A 23796-nucleotide genomic window follows, 5' to 3' on the forward strand; every position below is an offset into this window, starting at 1 on the left:
TAATTCAAGTGCATTCCACTGCACTCTTAAATCCCCCTCCACTGTATGTATTGACAAATGTTATTTTTTGTTCAGTTTTTTAAATTAGTTTTTTATGTGTGTGCTATTTTTATAATTCAGGAGGTCAGGTCAGTTTCTAATTTAGTTTTATAAACTTCTAACCTTTTCTACTGTTATTTTTGTTATAGAGAGAACTATAGAGAGACGTATCTTCTGAATATTTTTGAAAAGTGTATCACTCATGGTGTTGCAGTATCCATCAGTTCAAGGAGCAGGCTTTTGTTTGGCAGCCCTGGGAATATTAAACTTTGATTCAAGTACTTCTGACTTATGCAGGCAGGTTATTTATAAAGCCTGCTAAATATTAAATATCTCTGCCAGTTAAGGGTGGATGGAAGGCCAAAAATGTGTATCTTGGTATAAAAATTATCACGGATATGGTTTATATCATGGTATAATCTATGTGCATATACCTTTCAGACTGAAACCAGTAAAGGTGTTTCTGTTGGCCCAGTTTTATAAATTAACAGTGGGTATTTCTGCTGTGATGTTTCATTTCCTAAGGACCATTTAAGTCAACTAAAGTAATAATAATATTTTTATAGCACCTTTCTCATGCTGAAAGTGCTTCACAGAATTCCAGAATGAATAACTGGGAAAAGACAGAAAATAATCAAATACACACACTAAAAGATGCATACAGGAAAGGCAAATCTTCCCAGTTCCTTTGGTTCCCCACTGAACTAAAACAAGTAAGTCTAACTAGTCTTTAATACTTCCTCTAAAACATCTTTATAACATAAAGACAAACCAGATAATTTTAGATCTTCATTGACATTGCTTTAGCAGACGCCATCAATCTTAAGCCTTACAATATAGCCTACTAAAGATAGCTTTCACACTTTTCACATTACTGATTTTAAAAATTCCTCTTTCTATAGAAATAAATGTTTGGGGGAAATTTTTTTAAAAAGACTTGTATATTAGTATTAGTACTAGTATTAGTATATTTTTCATTGAACATAGTTTTTAGAATATTTGTCGACCTCTGATCTTATTACTGTCGGTTATTTTAGCTGCCTGCCTCCCATAAATGCAAGTTGAGCTCAAGTCTAATGCCCATCATGCTTAAATTTTGTCATGAAATGTTGTTAGTATTCCTTTTTTAATGAAATACATTGAGTTAGAATTTACTATAGTAGAGCTATGTAAGATAAAAATTGATTAGTCACATTCCGTTTACATCTTCACCGTGAGAGAAATATGAATTTTTTGACATGCTTCATTTATATGCTTTCAAGGATGTGAACATTTTTCTGAAGGAGGATTGTAATGCACTTTTTTTTTGTCCAACGATGAAGTGTAGAAATAAGCATTTGTTCTTGTGAGTAATGTTCATCATCATTTTTTTTTTTTCCTCTAGGCGTTAGCCCTGTTTCTCGTCCATCACCTGGAACTCCCACAACACCCAAAGATTTGACAAGTGGACTGAAGACATCCACTCAGGCACCTGCAACTAGCAGTGCCAACTCTTTAGCCAGCATACTCTCTAAAGTAGACATCAGTCCAGAGAGCATTCTTTCAGTCTTGTCTAAAACTCAGGCTCAGACAGGAACTGGTCTACAAGGTATGTTCAGGTATTCATAACCATGTTTTAACAACAGTGGGAAGACTTCACCAGTGCAGCTGACAATGTTACAAGGAAAAAGTAGTCTTTTTAAATGTATTTATACAGATTAAAAGCAGGTGGAATATTCTAGATACTGTTATATATGCCATGTGTTTTTGTATGTTGTTAACATGCTTTTGACAGAGTTATTTTGGTTCAAATAAGTAGGGCCTAATTTCAACATTTAAAATGAATGTAACACTTGAACACAGCCATTGACAAAAATGGGATTGTTGGGAGAAATGAAGTGATGAGATTAAATTGAAAGAAATTGAAAAAGCAGTTTACACTTCTGTAAACTTAATCAGGTTTTTATATGTGTATGTTATATAATTTATCTATAATTTATATATATATATATATATATATATATATATATATATATATATATATATATATAATATATATAATATATAATATATATATTATATATATATAATATATATAATATATATATATATATATAATATATATAATATATATATATATATATATATATATATATATATAATATATATAATATAATATATACAATATATATATATATATAATATATATAATATAATATAATATATATATATATATATATAATATATATAATATAATATATATAATATATATATATATATATATATATAATATAATATAATATATATATATATATATATATATATATATATACAGTCCTGATCAAAAGTTTAAGACCACTTGAAAAATGGCAAAAAATCATATTTTGCATGGTTGGATCTTAACAAGGTTCCAAGTAGAGCTTCAACATGCAACAAGAAGAAATGGGAGTGAGACAAAACATTTGTTGAGCATGCAATTTAATGAAAACAACGATTAAACTGAAACAGGCTGTTTTACAGCTGATCAAAAGTTTAAGACCACACCTCCAAAAAAACCCGTAAACCCCCCCAAAACAGAAATCAAACTTCCAAACATGAACTCAGTACTGAGTAGCTCCACCGTTATTGTTGATCACTTCAAAAATTCGTTGCGGCATGCTTGATGCAAGCGTTTCCATGAGGTGAGTGGGAACATTTCTCCCAAGTGGTAAGAACCACTCGCAGAAAGTTCAAAACGACACATTTCAGACCTAAGCATATGGGCATCATTTATACAGTCCTGATCAAAAGTTTAAGACCACTTGAAAAAGCAGGATGGGCCAAAAGAGTGATGTTATTCTCCTGGAAGAAGTCCCTTGTCCTGCGGGCATTGTGTACTGTAGCGTTGTCCTGTTGAAAAACCCAGTCGTTACCACACAGACGAGGGCCCTCAGTCATGAGGAATGCTCTCTGCAACATCTGGACATAGCCAGCGGCCGTTTGACGCCCCTGCACTTCCTGAAGCTCCATTGTTCCACTGAAGGAAAAAGCACCCCAGACCATTATGGCGCCCCCTCCACTGTGGCGCGTAGAAAACATCTCAGGTGGGATCTGCTTGTCATGCCAGTAACATTGGAAACCATCAGGACCATCAAGGTTAAATTTTTTCTCATCAGAGAATAAAACTTTCTTCCACCGTTGAATGTCCCATGTTTGGTGCTCTCTTGCAAAGTGCAAACGAGCAGTTCTGTGGCGTTCAAGGAGACAAGGTCTTTGAAGACATTTTTGGTTTTTGAAGCCCTTCAGTCTCAGATGCTGTCTGATGGTTATGGGGCTGCAGTCAGCACCAGTAATAGCCTTAATTTGGGTCAAGGATCGTCCAGTGTCTTGACGGACAGCCAATTGGATCCTCCGGCTCAGTGCTGGTGAAATTTTTTTGGGTCTTCCACTTGACTTTTTTTGTTCCATAACCCTCAGGATCATTTAAGAAATTCCAAATGACTGTCTTACTGCGTCCCACCTCAGCAGCGATGGCGTGCTGTGAGAGACCCTGCTTATGCAGTTCAACAACCCGACCACATTCAAAAAGGGAGAGTTTTTTTTGCCTTTGCCATCAGAACGTGTGACTACCTGACAGAAAATGACAATGAATCCACATCTTTGCACATATTTGGCCTTTTAAAGGCATGTGGTCCTAAAATTTTGATCAGCTGTAAAACAGCCTGTTTCAGTTTAATCGTTGTTTTCATTAAATTGCATGCTCAACAAATGTTTTGTCTCACTCCCATTTCTTCTTGTTGCATGTTGAAGCTCTACTTGGAACCTTGTTAAGATCCAACCATGCAAAATATGATTTTTTGTCATTTTTCAAGTGGTCTTAAACTTTTGATCAGGACTGTATATATATTATATATATATATATATATATATATTATATATTAGATAGATAGATATATATATAATATATATAATATATATATATATACATACACACACACATACATCCTCTTTAACAAAATCCCTTTGTGTGTCCACTGTGTATGTGGCTTCTGGTAAAGTGCGCATGCGCGGGGCACGGTGCGATGCGCGATATTACTGCCAGAGAAAGTTAGAGGCATTTTACGGAAATACAAACCAGCATTACTGTGAGAGGACATTAAAGGTACACAATACAGTGACGCATATTACAGCCACATACAAGCCAGTATTACTGCCAGAGAAAATTAAAGGTATATTACGGACGTACAAGACAGTATTACTGTCACAGAAAATTAAAGACACACAATACACGGCGGCAGCCCACGAAGAACGGTCAGCTCAGCAAGTAAACATCAACAAAAGAAAGGCTGAAAGAAAGAAAAATACGACCAACAAAAAGAATGAGGTCAAAGTCCCTTGTCATTTAATATAGACTGTTCCTACTAATGTTTATGCACTACTGTTCTAGCGCCCGTTATTGTAACGGGCTAAATGACTAGTATGTATGTGTGTGTATATAATATATATATATATATATAATATATAATCTCTGTGATACGGTTTGCATATTTGCAGCTAGAGATCCACAAAGGAAGAAGATGAAATCATGTAGCTCAGGAATAAAAACTACTTATGATACGGGGATTTATCTCCTCTCTTTGTGAAGTATATATAATTTTATACTAGGGTGGCAAGTTTAATATAAGTTTATACTAGGGTGGCAAGCTCCCCGGTGCCCAACCCCTAGTTGCAGCCAAAATATTAGTAAAATCTGTAAATGTAGAAAAGAAAAATTATTTATCAGAGTCAAAAATCTCAAAATTATATAAATATGTAAAAGAAAAATTATTTAACGGAGTAAAAAATCATGAAATGAGAATAAAATATTCTCTTACCGATTTGAGTATTCCCGTTAAACTGAGGTCCACTATGCTTGATGAGTTTTTATAAGAGACTAAATAAACAATCCATTTGTTTTAACTGACATTCTTATAAACCACGACTTTCTTGATATTTCAGTTTATATTTTAAAAACAGAATAAGAATCTGAAAATCTAACAACATCACATTAAAGTTCGATACATTCTGAAAAGAATGATACCAAACATATATATGTAGGTTTTAAAATACGCCCGAATTAAAGTGTGCCAAAAAAGTGACATAAAAATGTCACACAAAATCGTTGCTCTTTTAGGCTTAGGATTTTAGATCTCTCACTCTCACTCTCTCTCTAGAGTAGAGATGGATGGATGGATAGATAGGTAGGTATGTATATAAATATGTATATAGATGCTAGAGTTTACTGGAAAAAACACACTTTCATTCAAATTAATTCAGAGTCCAGATGTCTTTTTAAATTCTGTTAATGTGTTAAGGACTAATGAAAAAGATATTTGTGGGTCTGATATAAAAAGTACCATATCAGCTGATGCAAAAAGCAGTGTTGAAAAAGAGTGCCCTTTTCGAATACCATATTCTAGTTTGAAGTAGTCTTGAGTTCATGTTGTTAATATGAACTGAAGCTTCTGGATCAGTATAAAGTAATATTATTCATGCAGTTATGTTAGTGCAAACCCAAATGTGTGAATTAGGGGTAAATCAATAATCACATTCACCTCTGTCAAAGGCTTTTTCCCTGCATCTAAAGATAATAGAATCTCTGGTGTGTTAGATTTTGTGGGGGAGTATTTTACGTTAAACAAATGCTGAGGGTTTGAAGCTAGCACTTTCTTAGTCCTTCTTGCTAAAGCTTTGGGGAGTAACTTCGCATCATTCAGAAGTGAAATTGGGCTGTGTGATGCATATTGTAGTAAGTCCGGTTTTTCTTTGGAAAAATGGCAATTAATGCTTGATGAAATATTTGAGGTAGAATTTTGTTTTCTTCTGCTTTTGTGAATGTTGTTATTATTATTAGCAGCTAATGTAGTTTAATCTTCTCCTATAAGGATGGAGAATACAGAGCAGGCAATCTGAGAATATTTACTCTTTACAGAATCATCCTAGGTCCTCTCTTGCTCCCATTTCTGTTTAGCTGTCCCCACAGGCTTTCAATAGGGTTTAGGTCTAGGGACTGAGATGGCCATGGCAGAAACTTGATTTTGTATTACTTTATAACCGTATTTTTTGTTTTGATTTGGACATATGTTTTGGACATTGTCTTCCTGGAAGATCCAGTGACAACCCAATTTTTATTTCATGGCAAAGACAGCCAGGTTTAAATTTAAAATCTCATGGTATTGTTTCCTGATTCCATTTACCCAAACCCACCTTGTATATTTATTTCCAAAAAACTCAATTTTCACTTCTTCTGACCATAGAATATGGGTGGAATAAAAGTTCCATTAGCATTTACCAAACTCCAGGAGCTTCCATTTGTGGTTAAATTACATGAAAGGCTTTTTCTGGTATGCCTTCCAAATAATCTTTTGGCATGGAGGGAACTTCTGATGGTAGTTTTGGAGACTTGGTGACTCCAAGATGCAAACTTTTACTGTATTTCTCAATGATTGTGAAGCTGGAAATTGGAGGTGTGATGGTGAATGTTGTTAGTACATATGCTCCACAAGTTGGGTGTGTGATTCATGAGAAAGATGATGTCTGGAGTGAATTGGATGACGTGATGGACAACTGTACCAAAGTAAGTAGTTTTGAGTGAATTAATTTGTGTGTTGCAGAGACCCTTTTGCATGTCATTTTTGAAGGACTATTAATATAGAGTTGCATGGTAAACTACTGATTAAGACATCTAGTAGGTAGCTTTTGAAAAAGAGGAAAAATTGCAGATGAACATAATAGTAATATTAATAAATCTTATTTTTTTTTTTTAGTACTTTTCCCATGCTGAAAGCATTTAAAATGAATGGATTTATGCAGATAAAGCCCAGTTTGCCACTATTATTTTTTTATAATAAATACATGCTTATGTATGATGATGGCAATAACAGGCAAAGGGAATTCATTAAAAATGTGCATTGTATAATCAGTGGCCCTTCAGAACAAAGCGAGAAACTGTACCAAGTCTGCAGTGCAAACATGAACTAATTATTTGATCTTCTTTCAAGTTCAACTGCTGACACCAAGTTATGTTATCATGTCCGTTATTAATCAGGACTGTATTTTTTTTTTTTTTTTTTTACTTAAATATTTTATTAACAACTGTTTTGTCATCTTTATCTTCATTTTTTAGTCATTTTACTTGCGTTTTTTCATATCCTGATGTTTTCAAAATCTACATTTCATATTACTCAAATATTCAAAAACAGCCCAAAATTCATGTGCTTATTTGAATTATTTAGACAAAGTCATTAGATTGATAAAATAGTCTAACGTTTCCAAGTTAATAATTTCTGTCAGCTCTGTTTTACATGTTTTGAGCATATGACTGGATAACTGAGTTATTGATTATGGAACATAGAAAACAGTAAATTTTTATTTCTTTTTACCATGAATGTTTTTCACATTGTTTACCGATGTAAAACATTGGTCATCATTGGGTTTTATTACATCATAAAATTTTCTCTTCCCCTTATGCCTTAATACATGAGAAAAACATTTCTCTTGGCTTGGGTAAGCAAAATATAAAATATATTGTTTTTGGATGTTGCATCCCTTTAACAATAATAAAAGTTCTATGTTAATTAAAGGCAAAAAATCCTGTCACCTTCTGCATCTTACCTGTCTTTTTTTTTTTTTTTTTTTGCGTGTTGAACTTCTCTTGCTTGGCAGAGAAATATATAACACTGGCAAACTATTATGAGCTTTGTTTTTACAACCTTTCTTAAATGTATATAAACATGATTGAATTTAACATACACTTCTGCTAACAGTCCTCATTAAAATAATAATGTAAAGACAATCAAGTTTCAGCCTCCTGTCCTTTAGTTATAGTACTTGTTTTAATCTAGCTTAAATGTAATAAGCTTGTTCCAACATTAAGACAACCTTTTTGTAATGAAACTAGTCATTTGAGGAGTAATTCATTATTTTAGAATTTCATTTGAGTAGAACTGACCTCAGCTGCAGTACTTATAATTACTTTAATTGGAGACTTCTCCCGTGCTAATTATAGTTTTGTTGATTGTGCTTTTACTAAGTTTATCACATTTTAGCTATTATTGGCTTAAAAATATCCAACCAGCGACTCAAATTTTGTGTTTTTAGCAATGAAGTATAATGTTTTGGCAGCCCTGCCAACTGTGTTAATAGAAGTGCATAATTAATGAGATGCACAGTAAGTGTTTTATGAATAAAGACGTTTGCCATGTGCTTCAGTTCTGACTAAAACTAGAAGTTTTGTTAAACTAAAAACGTTTTACTTTAGAATAAGTATATGAAGCAGCTGATATTATCCCCATTATTGACTAGTCGCAAGTAAAGAAATGGGCATTTGGAACTTCCCCAGTTTTTACTTCCTTCAGCTATAGTTGGCACTGCACGTGTAGAGATACTTCTGGACACGCTAGCGTTATTTGCATATTCCTAAGACAATGCTGATTACATTATCTAATGACATCATATGAGCATATGTAATTGTGTGTAGAACTGCTGAAGGTCCCAGATTAATTCCTCTATCGTGCACTGTTAAGGCATGTGCTAAGTGAAATCCTGATCTGGACAGCTGTATCCATGCTCACAACATTGACAAGATGAGAACAAATTTATTAAAATGTTTGTAATACTCAGTTGTTTAGTCACATTATTGTGCTCTCCACACATGCTGGAGTCACATGTTTTTACTTCACTGAATTCACTAATGGAATTAAAATTGTAATTACAAAAGGTTTTTTTTTTTTTGCCTACAAAGAGCTAACTGAAAACCACATTTTTAATTATTCCACTATTTTCTGCTGAAATTCAAGCCCTGCATATACGCCTGTACAGACTGTATCAACCTTCAGGTACTATTTCAGGTGACATTTTGTTGTGCTGCTTGTTTTCATTTACCCGTAGGCCTAAATACAATGAAAGTTATTACGCTTTACTTTTAATTTTGCTCATCATTTGTTACTGTTTCATTTTTCTGCTAATTACTCAAATATGCTTTATGTAGCACATTTTGAATCACTTTTCGGATAAACTCAACTACACATAAAAATTATGAACAATTCACTTTGCATTATTATACAATACAGTAATCCCTCCTCCATCGCGGGGGTTGCGTTCCAGAACCCCCCGCAAAAGGTGAAAATCCGCGAAGTAGAAACCATATGTTTATATGGTTATTTTTATATTGTCATGCTTGGGTCACAGATTTGCACAGAAACACAGGAGGTTATAGAGAGACAGGAGCTTTATTCAAACACTGCAAACAAACATTTGTCTCTTTCAAAAGTTTAAACTGTGCTCCATGACAAGACAGAGATGACAGTTCCGTCTCACAATTAAAAGAATGCAAACATATCTTCCTCTTCAAAAAAGTGCATGTCAGGAGCACAGAATGTCAGAAAGAGAGAGAAAAGCAAACAAATCAATAGGGCTATTTGGCTTTTAAGTATGCGAAGCACGGCACAAAGCTGTTGAAGGCGGCAGCTCACACCCCCTCCGTCAGGAGCAGAGAAAGAGAGAGACACAGAGAAAAACAAACAATCAAAAATCAATAGTGCCCTTCGAGCTTTTAAGTATGCGAAGCACCGTGCAGCATGTCGCTTCACGAAGCAGCTGCACAGAAGGGAGCAACATGAAGATAATCTTTCAGCATTTTTAGACGAGCGTCCGTATCGTCTAGGTGTGCGAACAGCTCCCCTTCTCAATCCCCCTACGTCAGGATCAGAGAATGTCAGCGCAAGAGAGAGAGAAAAGTAAGTTGGGTAGCTTCTCAGCCATCTGCCAATATTGTCCCTTGTATGAAATCAACTGGGCAAACCAACTGAGGAAGCATGTACCAGAAATTAAAAGACCCATTGTCCTCAGAAATCCGCGAACCAGCAAAAAATCCGCGATATATATTTAAATATGCTTACATATAAAATCCGCGAAAGGCGAAGCGCGATATAGCGAGGGATTACTGTAGTACACTCCGTTTTTGAGTATGCATATTAAGTAAAGACTCTGACTGATCCAGCTCATAAACAAGTTAGGAAGTGTAAGCATGGTGTGACATTCAAATGTGTTCAAGGACTATCCAGGCACTGTAGCCATCAGTGGTCTTAGATCAATAGCTAGGTTCAAAAATCTTTTCAGTCTTTTTTATGGTTTTAGGGGCCACAGGCTTTTCCATCAAGATTGGGAAAGGGCTGAAAAACAGGCCTGGTCAGAACTTGTCCATCACAGTCACCATTCTCACTCACATGCGCATACATACCCACTATAATCACACACAGTGACAATTGGCAATAACCAATTAAAATAACTTCAATTGAAAAAAGAAAAAAATATATAATTCCTTCTTTTCTTGAACATTGTTGGCCATTGTAATTTTAATGAAATGTGACATGCGAAGCTGATCATTTATAATGTATGTTAGGAAATAACATAAGTAAAAGGCGAATTTTATTACAGCAACTGACTATTTTGGATACTAGGTAAATGTGGCACTCTGATGGTAAATTATAGTGTCAGTAAAACAGCAAGTCATCTGTATATAATGGCAGCTGTGAGGCTTATTTTGTGTAAGGTAATGTTACTCTGTGCATAACGGTTTACATGCCACAGGGTTCTTCATTCATACTTTATCTAGGAAACCTTTTGTTTGCTTACTAACATTTTATACTTTTATGGTTAGGAAGAATGATTTGAGTTGCCTTTTATGACTTAAAGCATCGGGAGGAGTGAGATGCTAATGTCCTGGGTCTTTTAGTATTGTACTCAAGCAGTTAGGAAGACTTCATAAAGCAGAAATAATTTTCTAATGCAGAGGTTTCTTCGCACATGCATGACTGGACTCGGTGGTGGAAGATTGCCAGCACAGCACATGCAAGCAGCTTCTGGCACAACTTCCTTCCCCAGCATGCAGTCTGCTAGTATTTCAATTAAATTGTATTGGGGATCAGTTCACCACCATGAAGGTACTATTGAAACAGTAAACTAATTCATAGTTGAAGTCGCATACAGTGTTTCTCTATCTTAAGATAGATGAGTTTGCAGATTTATTAAGCTTTTCAGTGGGAGATTTTGAAATCTAAACTGTGGATGTAAGTAAGCTCTATAATTGATGGATGGCTTTGTAGTTGCATTGTTCTAGCCACTGGCAGCAACATGGAAAAAAAAATAATGGCATTTAACCAATCATAATTCTTTCCCCCACCCTCTGCACAAAATTTCCACAGCTCCAATAAGTGTGACAGGTTGAATGACACAAACATAAAGCAGATTATGTGCTTCTCCATATTCACTTTGGTAGTTGCCTCAGCTTGTGAAGAGTACAAAATTAGTCTCTGCTTACCAATTACCTCTTTTGGTTGAATGAGAGCCTCAGCAGGCCACCTTGCACTTTTAATTTGACAGAAGATTGTTCACTTCATGGACGACCATAGTTGTTGTTGATATACACATTTGGGAATAGTAGTGTAGAAAATCCTGCAATTTTACACACCACGATTCAGAGTATCATAATCCATAACATTTCAAAACTCTCCAAATGTTCACTTTTGAATGTAAACCACATTAGAATTTATTAAGTTCAAATACTACTATGGCAACCCTAAGGGAAAGTAAGACTATTAGAAGTATTGAGTACAGAGAAATTCTTAGATTCATGTTCGGTCAATGTACTACAACTGTTACTCTGCAATTCTCATGTATTTATTAGCACTAGGACTTTAGTTTAGTCAACAATCTGCAAAAATCCTTAGCTTGTGAAAGTAGTGTTTTAGTCAAATTTCCTGTAACCAGTGGTATGATTTCCTTTTGGGTTTATCGTATAACAAGTGCTCCAGAATTTTTTCCTTCCTTGTTTCCAGTATGTTGTTTGCAAAAATACTTGTGTATGAAAGAATTGTTTTTATATGAATGAGAGATATTATTGACTTCACATAAGCTAATCAAGCAATGGTTAAAATTCTTAACCTTGATTGAAATCATCTTATTGTTCTTTTGAGTTAATATGTGCTGGCAATTTTAAGTCTTCCTGGATTGCATCTGGAAACAAAATAGACACTGTTAGCGTAAATGGCACATGCTAAACATAGCTTGGCTTGGTTGCTTGAATAACTGCATAAACAATCCTCATTGAAATTAATAATGAATGGTTAGGGGGATCACACCAAGCCTGCGTATAATGATAAAGCAATCAACATTATTCCCAAAAATGGCTTTTGGCAGCAATTCTTGAGCCAGTGTAACAAATTCAATCTTGAAGCACAATCATCAGCTATATAGAAAAACATTTTACCAAGAAGACTCCAAGCCTGAAAAGTCAGATAACTTCATCTGATAAGCTCATATCTGACTTGAACAATGCTAACAACCAAGTGTTATGTCTTAATACCATGATACTACATAGATTAGACTGACAGATGAAATCAGTGATTCTACAGAGACTTTATTTTATAGCCAGATATACAGTGGATAGCATTGCTAAGAAGCAGACAAAGTACTGTGTATCCGGAAAGTATTCACAGTATTAACTTTTTCCACATTTTCTAAGGTTACAGCCTTATTCCAAAATGGATTAAATTCATTTTTTTCCTCAGAATTCTACATACAACACCCCATAATGACAACGTGAAAAAAGTTTACCTGAGGGTTTTGCAAATTTATTAAAAATAAAAAAAACTGAGAAATCACATGTACATAAGTATTCACAGCCTTTGCTCAATACTTTGTCGATGCACCTTTGGCAGCAATTACAGCCTCAAGTCTTTTTGAATATAATGCCACAAGCTTTGCACACCTATCCTTGGCCAGTTTTGCCCATTCCTCTTTGCAGCACCTCTCAAGCTCCATTAGGTTGGATGGGAAGCGTCGTTGCACAGCCATTTTAAGATCTCTCCAGAAATGTTCAATCAGATTCAAGTCTGGGCTCTGGCTGAGCCACTCAAGGACATTCACAGAGTTGTCCTGAAGCCACTCCTTTGATATCTTGGCTGTGTGCTTAGGATCGTTGTCCTGCTGAAAGATGATCCGTCGCCCCAGCCTGAGGTCAAGAGCGCTCTGGAGCAGGTTTTCATTCAGGATGTCTCTGTACATTGCTGCAGTCATCTTTCCCTTTATCCTGACTAGTCTCCCAGTCCCTGCCACTGAAAAACATCCCCCACAGCATGATGCTGCCACCACCATGCTTCACTGTAGGGATGGTATTGGCCTGGCGATGAGCGGTGCCTGGTTTCCTCCAAACGTGACGCCTGGCATTCACACCAAAGAGTTCAATCTTTGTCTCATCAGACCAGAGAATTTTCTTTCTCATGGTCTGAGAGTCCTTCAGGTGCCTTTTGGCAAACTCCAGGCGGGCTGCCATGTGCCTTTTACTAAGGAGTGGCTTCCGTCTGGCCACTCTACCATACAGGCCTGATTGGTGGATTGCTGCAGAGATGGTTGTCCTTCTGGAAGCTTCTCCTCCCTCCACAGAGGACTCTGGAGCTCTGACAGAGTGACCATCGGGTTCTTGGTCACCTCCCTGACTAAGGCCCTTCTCCCCCAATCGTTTAGTTTAGATGGCCGGCCAGCTCTAGGAAGAGTCCTGGTGGTTTCGAACTTCTTCCACTTACGGATGATGGAGGCCACTGTGCTCATTGGGACATTCAAAGCAGGAGAAATTTTTCTGTAACCTTCCCCAGATTTGTGCCTCGAGACAGTCCTGTCTCGGAGGTCTACAGACAATTCCTTTGACTTCATGCTTGGTTTGTGCTCTGACATGAACTGTCAACTGTGGGACCTTATATAGACAGGTGTGTGCCTTTCCAAATCATGTCCAATCAACTGAATTTACCACAGGTGGACTCCAATTAAGCTGCAGAAACATCTCAAGGATGATCAGGGGAAACAGGATGCACCTGAGCTCAATTTTGAGCTTCATGGCAAAGGCTGTGAATACTTTTGTACATGTGCTTTCTTGATTTTTTTTTTTATTATTATTTTTAATAAATCTGCAAAAGTCTCAAGTAAACTTTTTTCACGTTGTCATTATGGGGTGTTGTGTGTAGAATTCTGAGGAAAAAAATGAATTTAATCCATTTTGGAATAAGGCTGTAACATAACAAAATGTGGAAAAAGGGATGCGCAGTGAATACTTTCCGGATGCACTGTAGTTGCCTGTTATAATGTAACAGGGAGGGGGAGTGTAATGCGTGTGTGAGAACAAGCCAGGTGTACATGTAACAGGAATGTTAAAAGACTTCTTTAGCTTTAAGGGATTAATATGAAGTGGCTGACCAATCCTGCAGAACCTATGACTGCTACAATATGTCTGTTGTGTGTGAATCCCATTGAAGTGTGTGAAGGGAAAGATATACTAAATAGAATAGATGCAGGAAAAAAAAATCAGCTGTGATAGAAGTAAAGCAAAGACGTTTGGTGCTACCAATGGGATAAGACATTTAAGATTACATCACACAGCAAATTACATTCTCAATATTTTTAATTACATGTGACTTCCCACTGCACAACAGTAACTGTAACCTTTATGCAAAATATGTCACGTGCAAAGGAGGGATATGGTGCAAACTGCTGCGTGATCAGGAGTATGTGGGAGAATCCCCAATTTATTGCTTTGAAGAGATCCTGACTTCACAGGGGAGATTATTGCTTTGATAACACTCTAAAGTCCAAACTATTAACAGATTTTTAAGAAAGTGCAAATGTTTTTTGGTCAACATGTCGGCACAATTCATGACATGAAACCCTCCCACAATATTCCTGGTTGAACAAAAAGTACATAGAAAAGTACCAGGAACTACCAATAGTCCAAGTTCTTGCACTGGGAATGCTACAGAGGTTCCCGAGTTTCTAAAAGTGGTAATAAAGCACATATTGCAAACTTTGGACTGAGGAATACCAAAGTCTCTGGAGATGGCTTTGTACACTTCTGAATTTTAATGTTTGCTGCTAATAATTTTGTGTGGTGATTTAAGCTTTTTCTCTTATTTTTGTGTTGTTAATAAGGAAACTGGAATGAAAGTGACTTTTTGAGCATTAAAACCGTCTCTCATTGCTTAATCATTATTCATGTCACATTGAAACTGGCAATTTAGCACACGTGAGCCTAATTTCACAGCAATAAGACTTTAGTTCTTCTAATCAAACTTGTTTGAGTCATTCAAAAGAGTACTGATAATTGTGTCATGGCACTTTTCAGTTTTTATGCTATTCCCACGTTTCCTTTTTTTGATTTTGTTTGAACCTCTTTGTATTGATGGGCGCGCAGCAGGCTCCTATCAATTATGGAGAATCCACTGCATCCACTAAACAGGATCATCTCCAGACAGAAGAGCAGCTTCAGCAACAGACTGCTGTCACTGTCCTTCTATCTATCTGTCTATTAAACAGAAAAATGTTTAATAGCAATGTATTAAGTTGTAGTCTGATTTGGTCAGTAATAAGTATCATCATGTGACTTTAAAGATTTGAAAAAGTAATTTCACAGTACTGTATCTAAATGGTTTACATGCTTTGTACTGATCGTGACGATTCTGTGACCATCTGTGCACTGTGAAAGTTCCATTACAGCAGTGAATCTAAATAGCATACATGCTTTCTACCGATCATGAGAGTCTTTGGCCCTCTCTGTAACAAATCAAGGACCTAAGGTGGAATCTAGAGGCTGTAATGTATTTGGTTCACTCTGTGCTCTAGGTCATCCTCATAATGGCTAAATGTTACCCTTTTTAACAGCAGTTTCTTTGTAGAACTCTTGGGTGAACTTGAGGATATATTTGTCTTGTGTTCTAAATTGTACAGCCAGATTGCCAGTACAGTCAGTGACTGAATAAATATAACACTCTTTCTGAATTACAGTAATCCCTCCTCCATCGCGGGGGTTGCGTTCCAGAGCCACCCGCAAAATAAGAAAATCCACGAAGTAGAAACCATATGTTTATATGGTTATTTTTATATTGTCATGCTTGGGTCACAGATTTGCGCAGAAACACAGGAGGTTGTAGAGAGACAGGAACGTTATTCAAACACTGCAAACAAACATTTGTCTCTTTTTCAAAAGTTTAAACTGTGCTCCATGACAAGACAGAGATGACAGTTCTGTCTTACAATTAAAAGAATGCAAACATATCTTCCTCTTCAAAGGAGTGCGTGTCAGGGGCACAGAATGTCACATAGATAGAGAAAACAATCTCTAGCAAACAAATCAATAGGGCTGTTTGGCTTTTAAGTATGCGAAGCACCGGAGGCACAAAGCTGTTGAAGGCGGCAGCTCACACCCCCTCTGTCAGGAGCAGGGAGAGAGAGAGAGAGATAGAGAGAGACAGTTTGTTTTTCAGTCAAAAATCAATACGTGCCCTTCGAGCTTTTAAGTATGCGAAGCACCGTGCAGCATGTCGTTTCAGGAAGCAGCTGCACAAAAGATAGCAACGTGAAGATAGTATCGTCTAGGTGTGCGAACAGCCCCCCTGCTCAATCCCCATACGTCAGGATCAGAGAAAGTCAGCGCAAAAGAGAGAGAAAAGTAAGCAATCTAGCTTCTCAGCCATCTGCCAATAGCGTCCCTTGTATGAAATCAACTGGGCAAACCAACTGAGGAAGCATGTACCAGAAATTAAAAGACCCATTGTCCGCAGAAATCCGCGAACCAGCAAAAAATCCGCGATATATATTTAAATATGCTTACATATAAAATCCGCGATGGAGTGAAGCCGCGAAAGGCGAAGTGCGATATAGCGAGGGATCACTGTATGTTCCTCAATTCTAACATTTTTGCTACAGTATCTTCCAAGTTGTTCCCAGTGTGAAAACATGGTTAATAATTAACTTCTTAAGAGACATGTGATGTCTTGAATGTTGTTTTTTCTAATATTCAGTAATACAGGTATATTGCATAAAGTGAATGATTCAAGTTAATGCCAAAAGTAATTTAACATTTTATTTTTTGTAGGCCTGTCTTCTCTTCTTCAGAGTGTTGCCGGAAATAGCAGCTTTCAGTCTAACACTCACACTGTGACTCCTAGCAGTACAAAAGAAAGCTGTGTTCCCTCAACTTCAGCTCTGGGCCCAGCCCAGTCTTTGACTGCATCCAGGAATCTAGAAGGTTTCCATTCCAACTCTCCAGCTTCTGAAGTCTCTTCAACCTCCGCCAATAAACTCCCTGCAGCACAAAGCCTTGGAGTGTCTGGGTCTGGTTCCAAACATACTCAGCAAGCAAACTGCAGCAGTTCTTACCTTGGTAAGGAGGGAAAGGAGCAGCCTGCGGAGCAAGAGCAGGAATCTTCATTGTCTTCGGCATCTTCTCCAACCAGCTTAGAGTTGAAAATTCATAAATTTCTCCAGGTGAACCCTAGTTTCAATGCTCTCAACCTTAATATCCCTATTCTTGGAAGTTCTATAAATAACCCAGTGTCAGAGTCACAGTCCTCTAATTCAGACTATCACCATAGCCAACATCGTATCCCTACCAGTACATCTGTAGACAATGTTGATGGCACCCCAGTTCGTGATGAGAGGGGAAGTACTCCCACTCAAGATGAGATCATGGACAAACCATCTGCTTCTGGAAGTATGGTAGATCCTATGTCTCTTTTGTCAAAAATCTTAAGCCCAGGATCATCATCTACACCAAGCAGCACACGCTCCCCACTCCAAGGTCGAGAATCTTCTTACCTTGCAGATATGAAGCAGAATTCCTCATCTGCTGCCAGCACTACCACCACTGCGTCTTCTTACAGACCCTTTAAACAGGGTGAACTTTCACCAACCTCTTACCGAGGTCAGTCAGATGGCTGGGAAAAGCCTTCATCCCTAACAAACCCTGACAGTTCACCATCAGAGAAGTTTTATCCAGATACATCTTTTCAAGATGATGATGACTATCACACTAGTGGCTATGCATACGGAGGCCCTCCTCCTTCAGCTTTATTCAATTTGGACAAAAAACCATCCAAATCGATTTTGAAATTGTCAAACAAGACACAGCAGACATTTTCTGAAGTTAAAGATTATACAAAGAAGCCACCGCCTGCATTGGTCGGTGATAACTTTAACAGAGACACAGAAGGAAAGTTTAGTCAGCATCAGGAACTAGGGAATTACAATAGTAATACTATGAACAGTCGTCCCAGTCCCCCAAGGGTAGTGCACAGTCATGGCTTTGGCCGTAGCAGTGAAGTTGTGGCATCTGAGGAAACCCCATCTCCTAAACCTGGTGAGAGCAATTTCTTTACTTCTAGTGCTAATCACAACAAACATTTTGGAAGTGCCTCTAAATTACAACAATATGTGGATTCTTCTCCTCTTTCGGCATCTGGAAGTCATATGGTGTCAGGAGTTGGAGTTGGGTCAAGCTCATCGCGTACTGATCTTACACAACAAATAACTTTGAGTGCTCCTGTATCTGCTACATCAACCATTGAATTCAAAAACATGCTAAAGAATGCATCCAGTTCTCGGAAATCTTCAGATGGAGATTTTCCAGGGCACCATCATTTAGGAGCCCCTGACAGAGACCGTGAGAATCGAAACAGCACTACAGTAACTGAAGGAGATGTTGGTGCAGGCTTTAATTCTGATCAGCAGCAGATAGAAGAAGAACATTATAGAATTGAGACTTTGGTTTCTTCATCATCTTCTGACCATCTCCCTGATAGTACAGTAGGTAAAGGAGCTCCTATTGAAACACTGGGCTATAGTAATCGTCGAATGTCAGGAGAGAGGATACAGACAGTTGAATCAATTCGTGTGATTGGTAAAGGAGTTCGTGGGCACAGTAGAGATGCATTAGCGCCACCACGAGGAACAGCTGGTTGGTTTGAGGGTGGAGATCATTATCACGATGGCACTGGAGCTTCTCTTACATCTGGGATATCTTCAGACCTGCCTGGCTCTACTATTGGTCTAGGTAGTCCAGCAGCTCCTCCTACTCCTCTTTCATCTGCAGCCACTTCACTTCCTTCTGCGCCCCACTCATCTAATCAACCGCTCTCACTCTCTAATTTTGGGAACCAGTACGATGACCGTCGATCTTTAACATTACAGCCACCTCCCTTCCCAGAAGCATCAGTACCTTCATTTTTTTCTAAAACACACCCCCCACCTCCCATTCCTCAGCCTCCACCACCTCCTTCCTCTTTAGATTTTGTCGTCTCAAAGCAAGGAAATCCTAATTCAAAAGGGCCTGGAGGAATAATGGGGATTGTGGATCATAGTTTGTCTTTTCCTCCCAGGGACCCAATTATGACCCTTGGTGGGAACACCGCTACTATTGGTGGTGTGAATGTTGTTCCACCCTCACCAAATTCATTTCCCCCTCCTCTCACTGCAGCACAGGATGGTTTACCGCCTCCTACTTCTCTTCCTCCCCCTCCTCTACTTAATCCGTCGTTGCCTCCTTTATTAGGAGATCATGGACCATTATCTGCAACCCTACCTCCTTTCAAAGACCACTGTGGTCCGGCACCCCAGCCTGGGACAGTAAAAGAACATTTTGGACCTCTTTCAGGCTTGCCCCCTCCACCTGATGCTCGGGATCTTGTTGCAGGAGGCAGTGGCCCTCCTAATAAGGACCTTCCACCACATCATCATCAAAGTGGAGGCCCAACACCAATTCAAGGACATGTGCAAAAAAATCTTAGTGGAGGAGGACCGCCATCATTAAGTAATCCTCTTTCACCTCCTGCTTCTAATTCTGTTTCTGCATCTTCTCAAAAGCAGACATCAAATGCCACATCTTTATGCCATGATCTCCATGGTGTTGCACACAATCTTCCACCACCACCACAGGGCCCTGGACAACACCCAATTCCTCCTCCACCTTCACAGTTGCAACAAGATCATGGCATCCGGCCTTTGCTACCACCTTTACCACATAAACCTATGGCTCCTCTGTACCCTAGTCCTCATCCTCCACAGATGCCAATGGGACCCTTTTTCCGACCTCCCCGTCCAGACTTCAGACCCAGGGAGCACCATTTTAATGCACGAGAGTCCTTTCGTGGGGCAAAGAGGCCCCGAATGTCTTATGGCAGTGGTGACAGAGGTGGAGGAGGAAACCCTTTTTTTGCTCCCAGACGCCCTTTTTTCCCTCCCCGGTATTAATTTTCGCAAATCTTGACAATAAGTTACATGTGATACACAAAAAGACACACACACACAAGTACGCATCCAGGCTAAATATAGTGTGTTCATGAAAAAGACTCCCTACAATTACCTCTTGGCTCCGTGATGGTGCTGCAAAATTAGATTACTAAACAAGTGTGTGCTTCAGTTGACAATGTTTCATGTTCCACATGCTGATTGTTAAAGACTAACTAGCTACTTCCCTGTGGGATTGTGCATACATACTTACTTAGAGTTTGCAGCAATGTCAACGCAGAGAAGAATATAAAAGAATCTGGAGGAAAAAGGTGATCATAATTTTTTCTTTTTTTTTTCTACACTTATTTTAAAATCTGTCAATAAAAATAAACTTGACATATTGCCATTGAATCAAATGATTATCTAAGTCTGGTTATGTAAACTATTTGTCAAATAAAACTCCATAGTTTAATCACTTGATTGGGGGGTTTGGGGGGTTTACTTAAAAAGAATGTTTGACCCGAAATGCATTTCAGCTTTACTTTGTGTCAGTGTGTAAGAGCCTTGACAGTTGACTTATATACTACTGGCTTTTTAGCCATTGTATGAAGTTGACAACATTTGCCTCTGATAATGTAATAGTTACATTCAGAATTAAGCATGGTGCATGAAGAATCTGTTGTTGGAAGGTAAGCATTTTTAAATAGCATTATTAGCAGCACATCAGCATTTTTCACAACTCGGAACCCCATACCTATGACAGTTCATTAACTTTGCATGATGCTATGTGGCAACCCCTTGCATCTGCTACTTAGTTTTGTCTGTCGGTTTGCTTAAAATAATTAATTTACTAATACTCAATATTAGCTTTTAAATAGAATGGCCTTCTCTTTTGAAAACATATTTTTAATTTGGGTATTTCTTATAAAATAGTTATATAGAATTATCCACTGCTGGAAGAATGCATTTATTTTTGAAAAACCTTTAGATTTAGGTTAGATTATTTCCATGTAAACACAAAAAGTAATTATTTGATGATTATTTTATCCTGAAAACTTTAAAATAGTTCCATGGGAAGTAGTTATTCTTGGCAGGTTGAATAATTCTGAATGCAAACCCTGAATGCCAGGGTCTGAATAAATCCTTCATTTATCCCAGTATTGCTTAGTATTTGTGCTGCTTATACTTAATATGATCAACTTCCAAATGCTTTTGAATAGAGAGTAAAGGTGAATGAAAGTGTCCCTCTTAAGATGCAGCTAGGGGGTGGTGTTTCGTACTACACAGACACATTTCTGATGCATTCATTAATTAGGTCATAGCTGTTGTGTTTGTTTCCTTGACACTTGGTATAATTCATGCAAATTAGACATTCAGTAATACTGTTTTCAGTTAAGTGAAGTCATCACTTCAGTTTCCATATTTGTTGTACTAGTATTCCTTTTCATTTACGCAGACATAACATGGCTTGTACCTGCAGTCTAAATCTCACCTAATTTTACCTTACGCATTTTGCTCTCCATAGAGCATATACTGTAAACCATATGCTTCTGGCCCAGATAACATGAGAAAAATGTATGGCTGCAGTGCCACAGATTTCACATTTTTAAAATCACCAGCTTTGGAGGAGAATGGGATCTTTAACAAGTCAAGTTCAATTTGTGAAATGTGATGGTCTAGAGGGTCTTTTGTAACTATAAAGCCATTACTTTGAAGAGGTATTATGGCACTGTTCTTGCTCTTTTGCCCAAAAGTGATGTATGTGTGTGTAATTTGTTTAGGTTATTTTGAATAATGTGAAGCTTTTTAATCTTGTTTCAGAATGGATTTCAAGATGTAAAACACAGATACATTTGCTCACCAGAAACTTTTTTTTATTTTTAAATAAGCCTTTAAATAAATCTTATTAAGCAAGAAAGTCAAAAGTAAAATGTTGTTGACAAAAATTGAAATGTCAAAGATTCTTCTGTTCTAAAGTAGAAGATTTGCCTTGAACATTATTGTAAATCAGTTTATATGAAGAAAAGACTTTTTTGGGTGGGGGGTTGTCAGGTTATTGTAAATATGTCAAATGCTTGGAAAGTTCAAGACAAATGTTTTGGTTACATAGCTACTAGAAAAGTTTAATGTGAAATGAAACAAGGTATACTTTACAGTTCAACAAAATACTACATAGCATTCTTTGAAAGTTGCACCTGTATTTACTTTAATAAAATAAGAGATGGAAACCAAGAAGCAATTTTTTTGATACATTTCAAAAATAAGGAATTTGCTGAACCAGTTTTCCTTGTGAGTTTCTTTGTACCTGTAAAATAAACTTTTTTTTTCTTTCCTTGAAGAAGAGGACTCTTTCCGTCTCAGTCTTCAAATACAGACAAAAGGACAGGAATGTGCTTGTGATCAGACTTTGCTACTACCAAAACATCTTAATTTTTTTTTTTCTTCTGATGATTAATCAAATATTTACTGTCTTGCCATTAGAACCAGGTACAGGGTTTGTTAGTTTGTCCCATTCACATACAGATTAGTTTATTGTGTTGAGTGCTATTTCTTAATGCTTTAGTAACCTATTAATTTATGGCGTGGAAAATCTTTTAAAAATTGACCCATTTTCGTTTATTTACTACATTTCTGTTTACACACTTGATGCATAATTCAACAGCAGTATGCATTCTGGTCATAAATATTTGGTCAAAAATATGTCGCCCTTCCACAACAATGAATACAGCATTTAAAATTCAAGCTTAATTTTGTGTACACCACTAGTATTTGTATATTGCCTGTTTGTATACTAATACAACTAGGTGGTAGTGGTCTTAGTTTAGTAATAGTACAAGACCCTTTGCATAGTTTTATCTTCAAACCGAATGCTATCTTTTTAATATAGACGAATACTATTCAAAAACATATTTCTGCTTGGTAACAAGTTTTCATAAACTATGTGCATTTTTTTTTAATTTTAAAGTGTACTCTTTATGTCAAAGCTAGTGGCATCTTCTTGGCATCTGATCTTGCCAGTGCTTACAGCAAAGTCGCAATGTGTGTGTATATTTGCACTCTGACACCACATGCATTAGAAAACAGTGCTCCCTAACAGCTAGCTTGCAGTTTTGTTTTTTATATGACAGTTATTGTGTGCAATATTACATCTGCCTAAGTGTTTTTGTTCAGCAATCAAGCCTGCTTACCGTGGCCAGTTTTGATATTTTGGTGATTGCATTATTATTATTATTAGTTAATGTATAGGCATACTAAACAAAAAAAATTCATCGGTTAGAATTAAAAATGTGAATCAATAGAATGCTTTAAACAACACAAGCTTATGATTTTCAGATACATCATGTAGTGATTTTCTTATATATTCTTTAATGTGTTAGACTTTGTTGCTGGATACAGTATGTGCACTGTTTTAAGTCTTAACTAAAGCATATTGTCATCATAAACTAGTAATACAATAATTCTTCAAATAGCATAGTCTGTTTTGAAGTTTTATAATAGATATTTTTCATATTAATATATGACCTTTAAAATATAAGTGTTTAATCCTTCATTATAAGGAAAAACATCTTAATTTATACATCTTTTCAAAACACAGTAGATGCGTTCAACAGGTTAATTTTGTATCTAACATCCAGAGTGTATATACTGTATACATTAGTTTCCATATCTTTTCAGACACATAAGCTGTGAATAAAAGTTGATTTAACAATG

The 23796-nt window shown here is 37.0% G+C and overlaps 1 protein-coding gene across 3 annotated transcripts in view; it reads left to right on the top strand.

The window, feature by feature from the left end:
- Window positions 1-23796, top strand: part of rprd2a (regulation of nuclear pre-mRNA domain containing 2a) — a 41609-nt gene extending 17813 nt beyond the window's left edge. For 2 of the 3 annotated variants that reach the window (XM_051922013.1, XM_051922012.1), the window contains 2 exons: window positions 1424-1627; window positions 16955-21715. In XM_051922013.1, the coding sequence (XP_051777973.1) occupies window positions 1424-1627; window positions 16955-20106 (3356 nt within the window). In that variant the 3' untranslated portion in view covers window positions 20107-21715. Of the gene's footprint in view, window positions 1-1423; window positions 1628-16954; window positions 21716-22424 lie in introns of those variants that run through there. The other variant, XR_007933993.1, reaches the window with a different exon arrangement.

This window comes from Erpetoichthys calabaricus, unplaced genomic scaffold (assembly GCF_900747795.2).
Source record: "Erpetoichthys calabaricus unplaced genomic scaffold, fErpCal1.3, whole genome shotgun sequence".
NCBI lineage: Eukaryota > Metazoa > Chordata > Cladistia > Polypteriformes > Polypteridae > Erpetoichthys > Erpetoichthys calabaricus.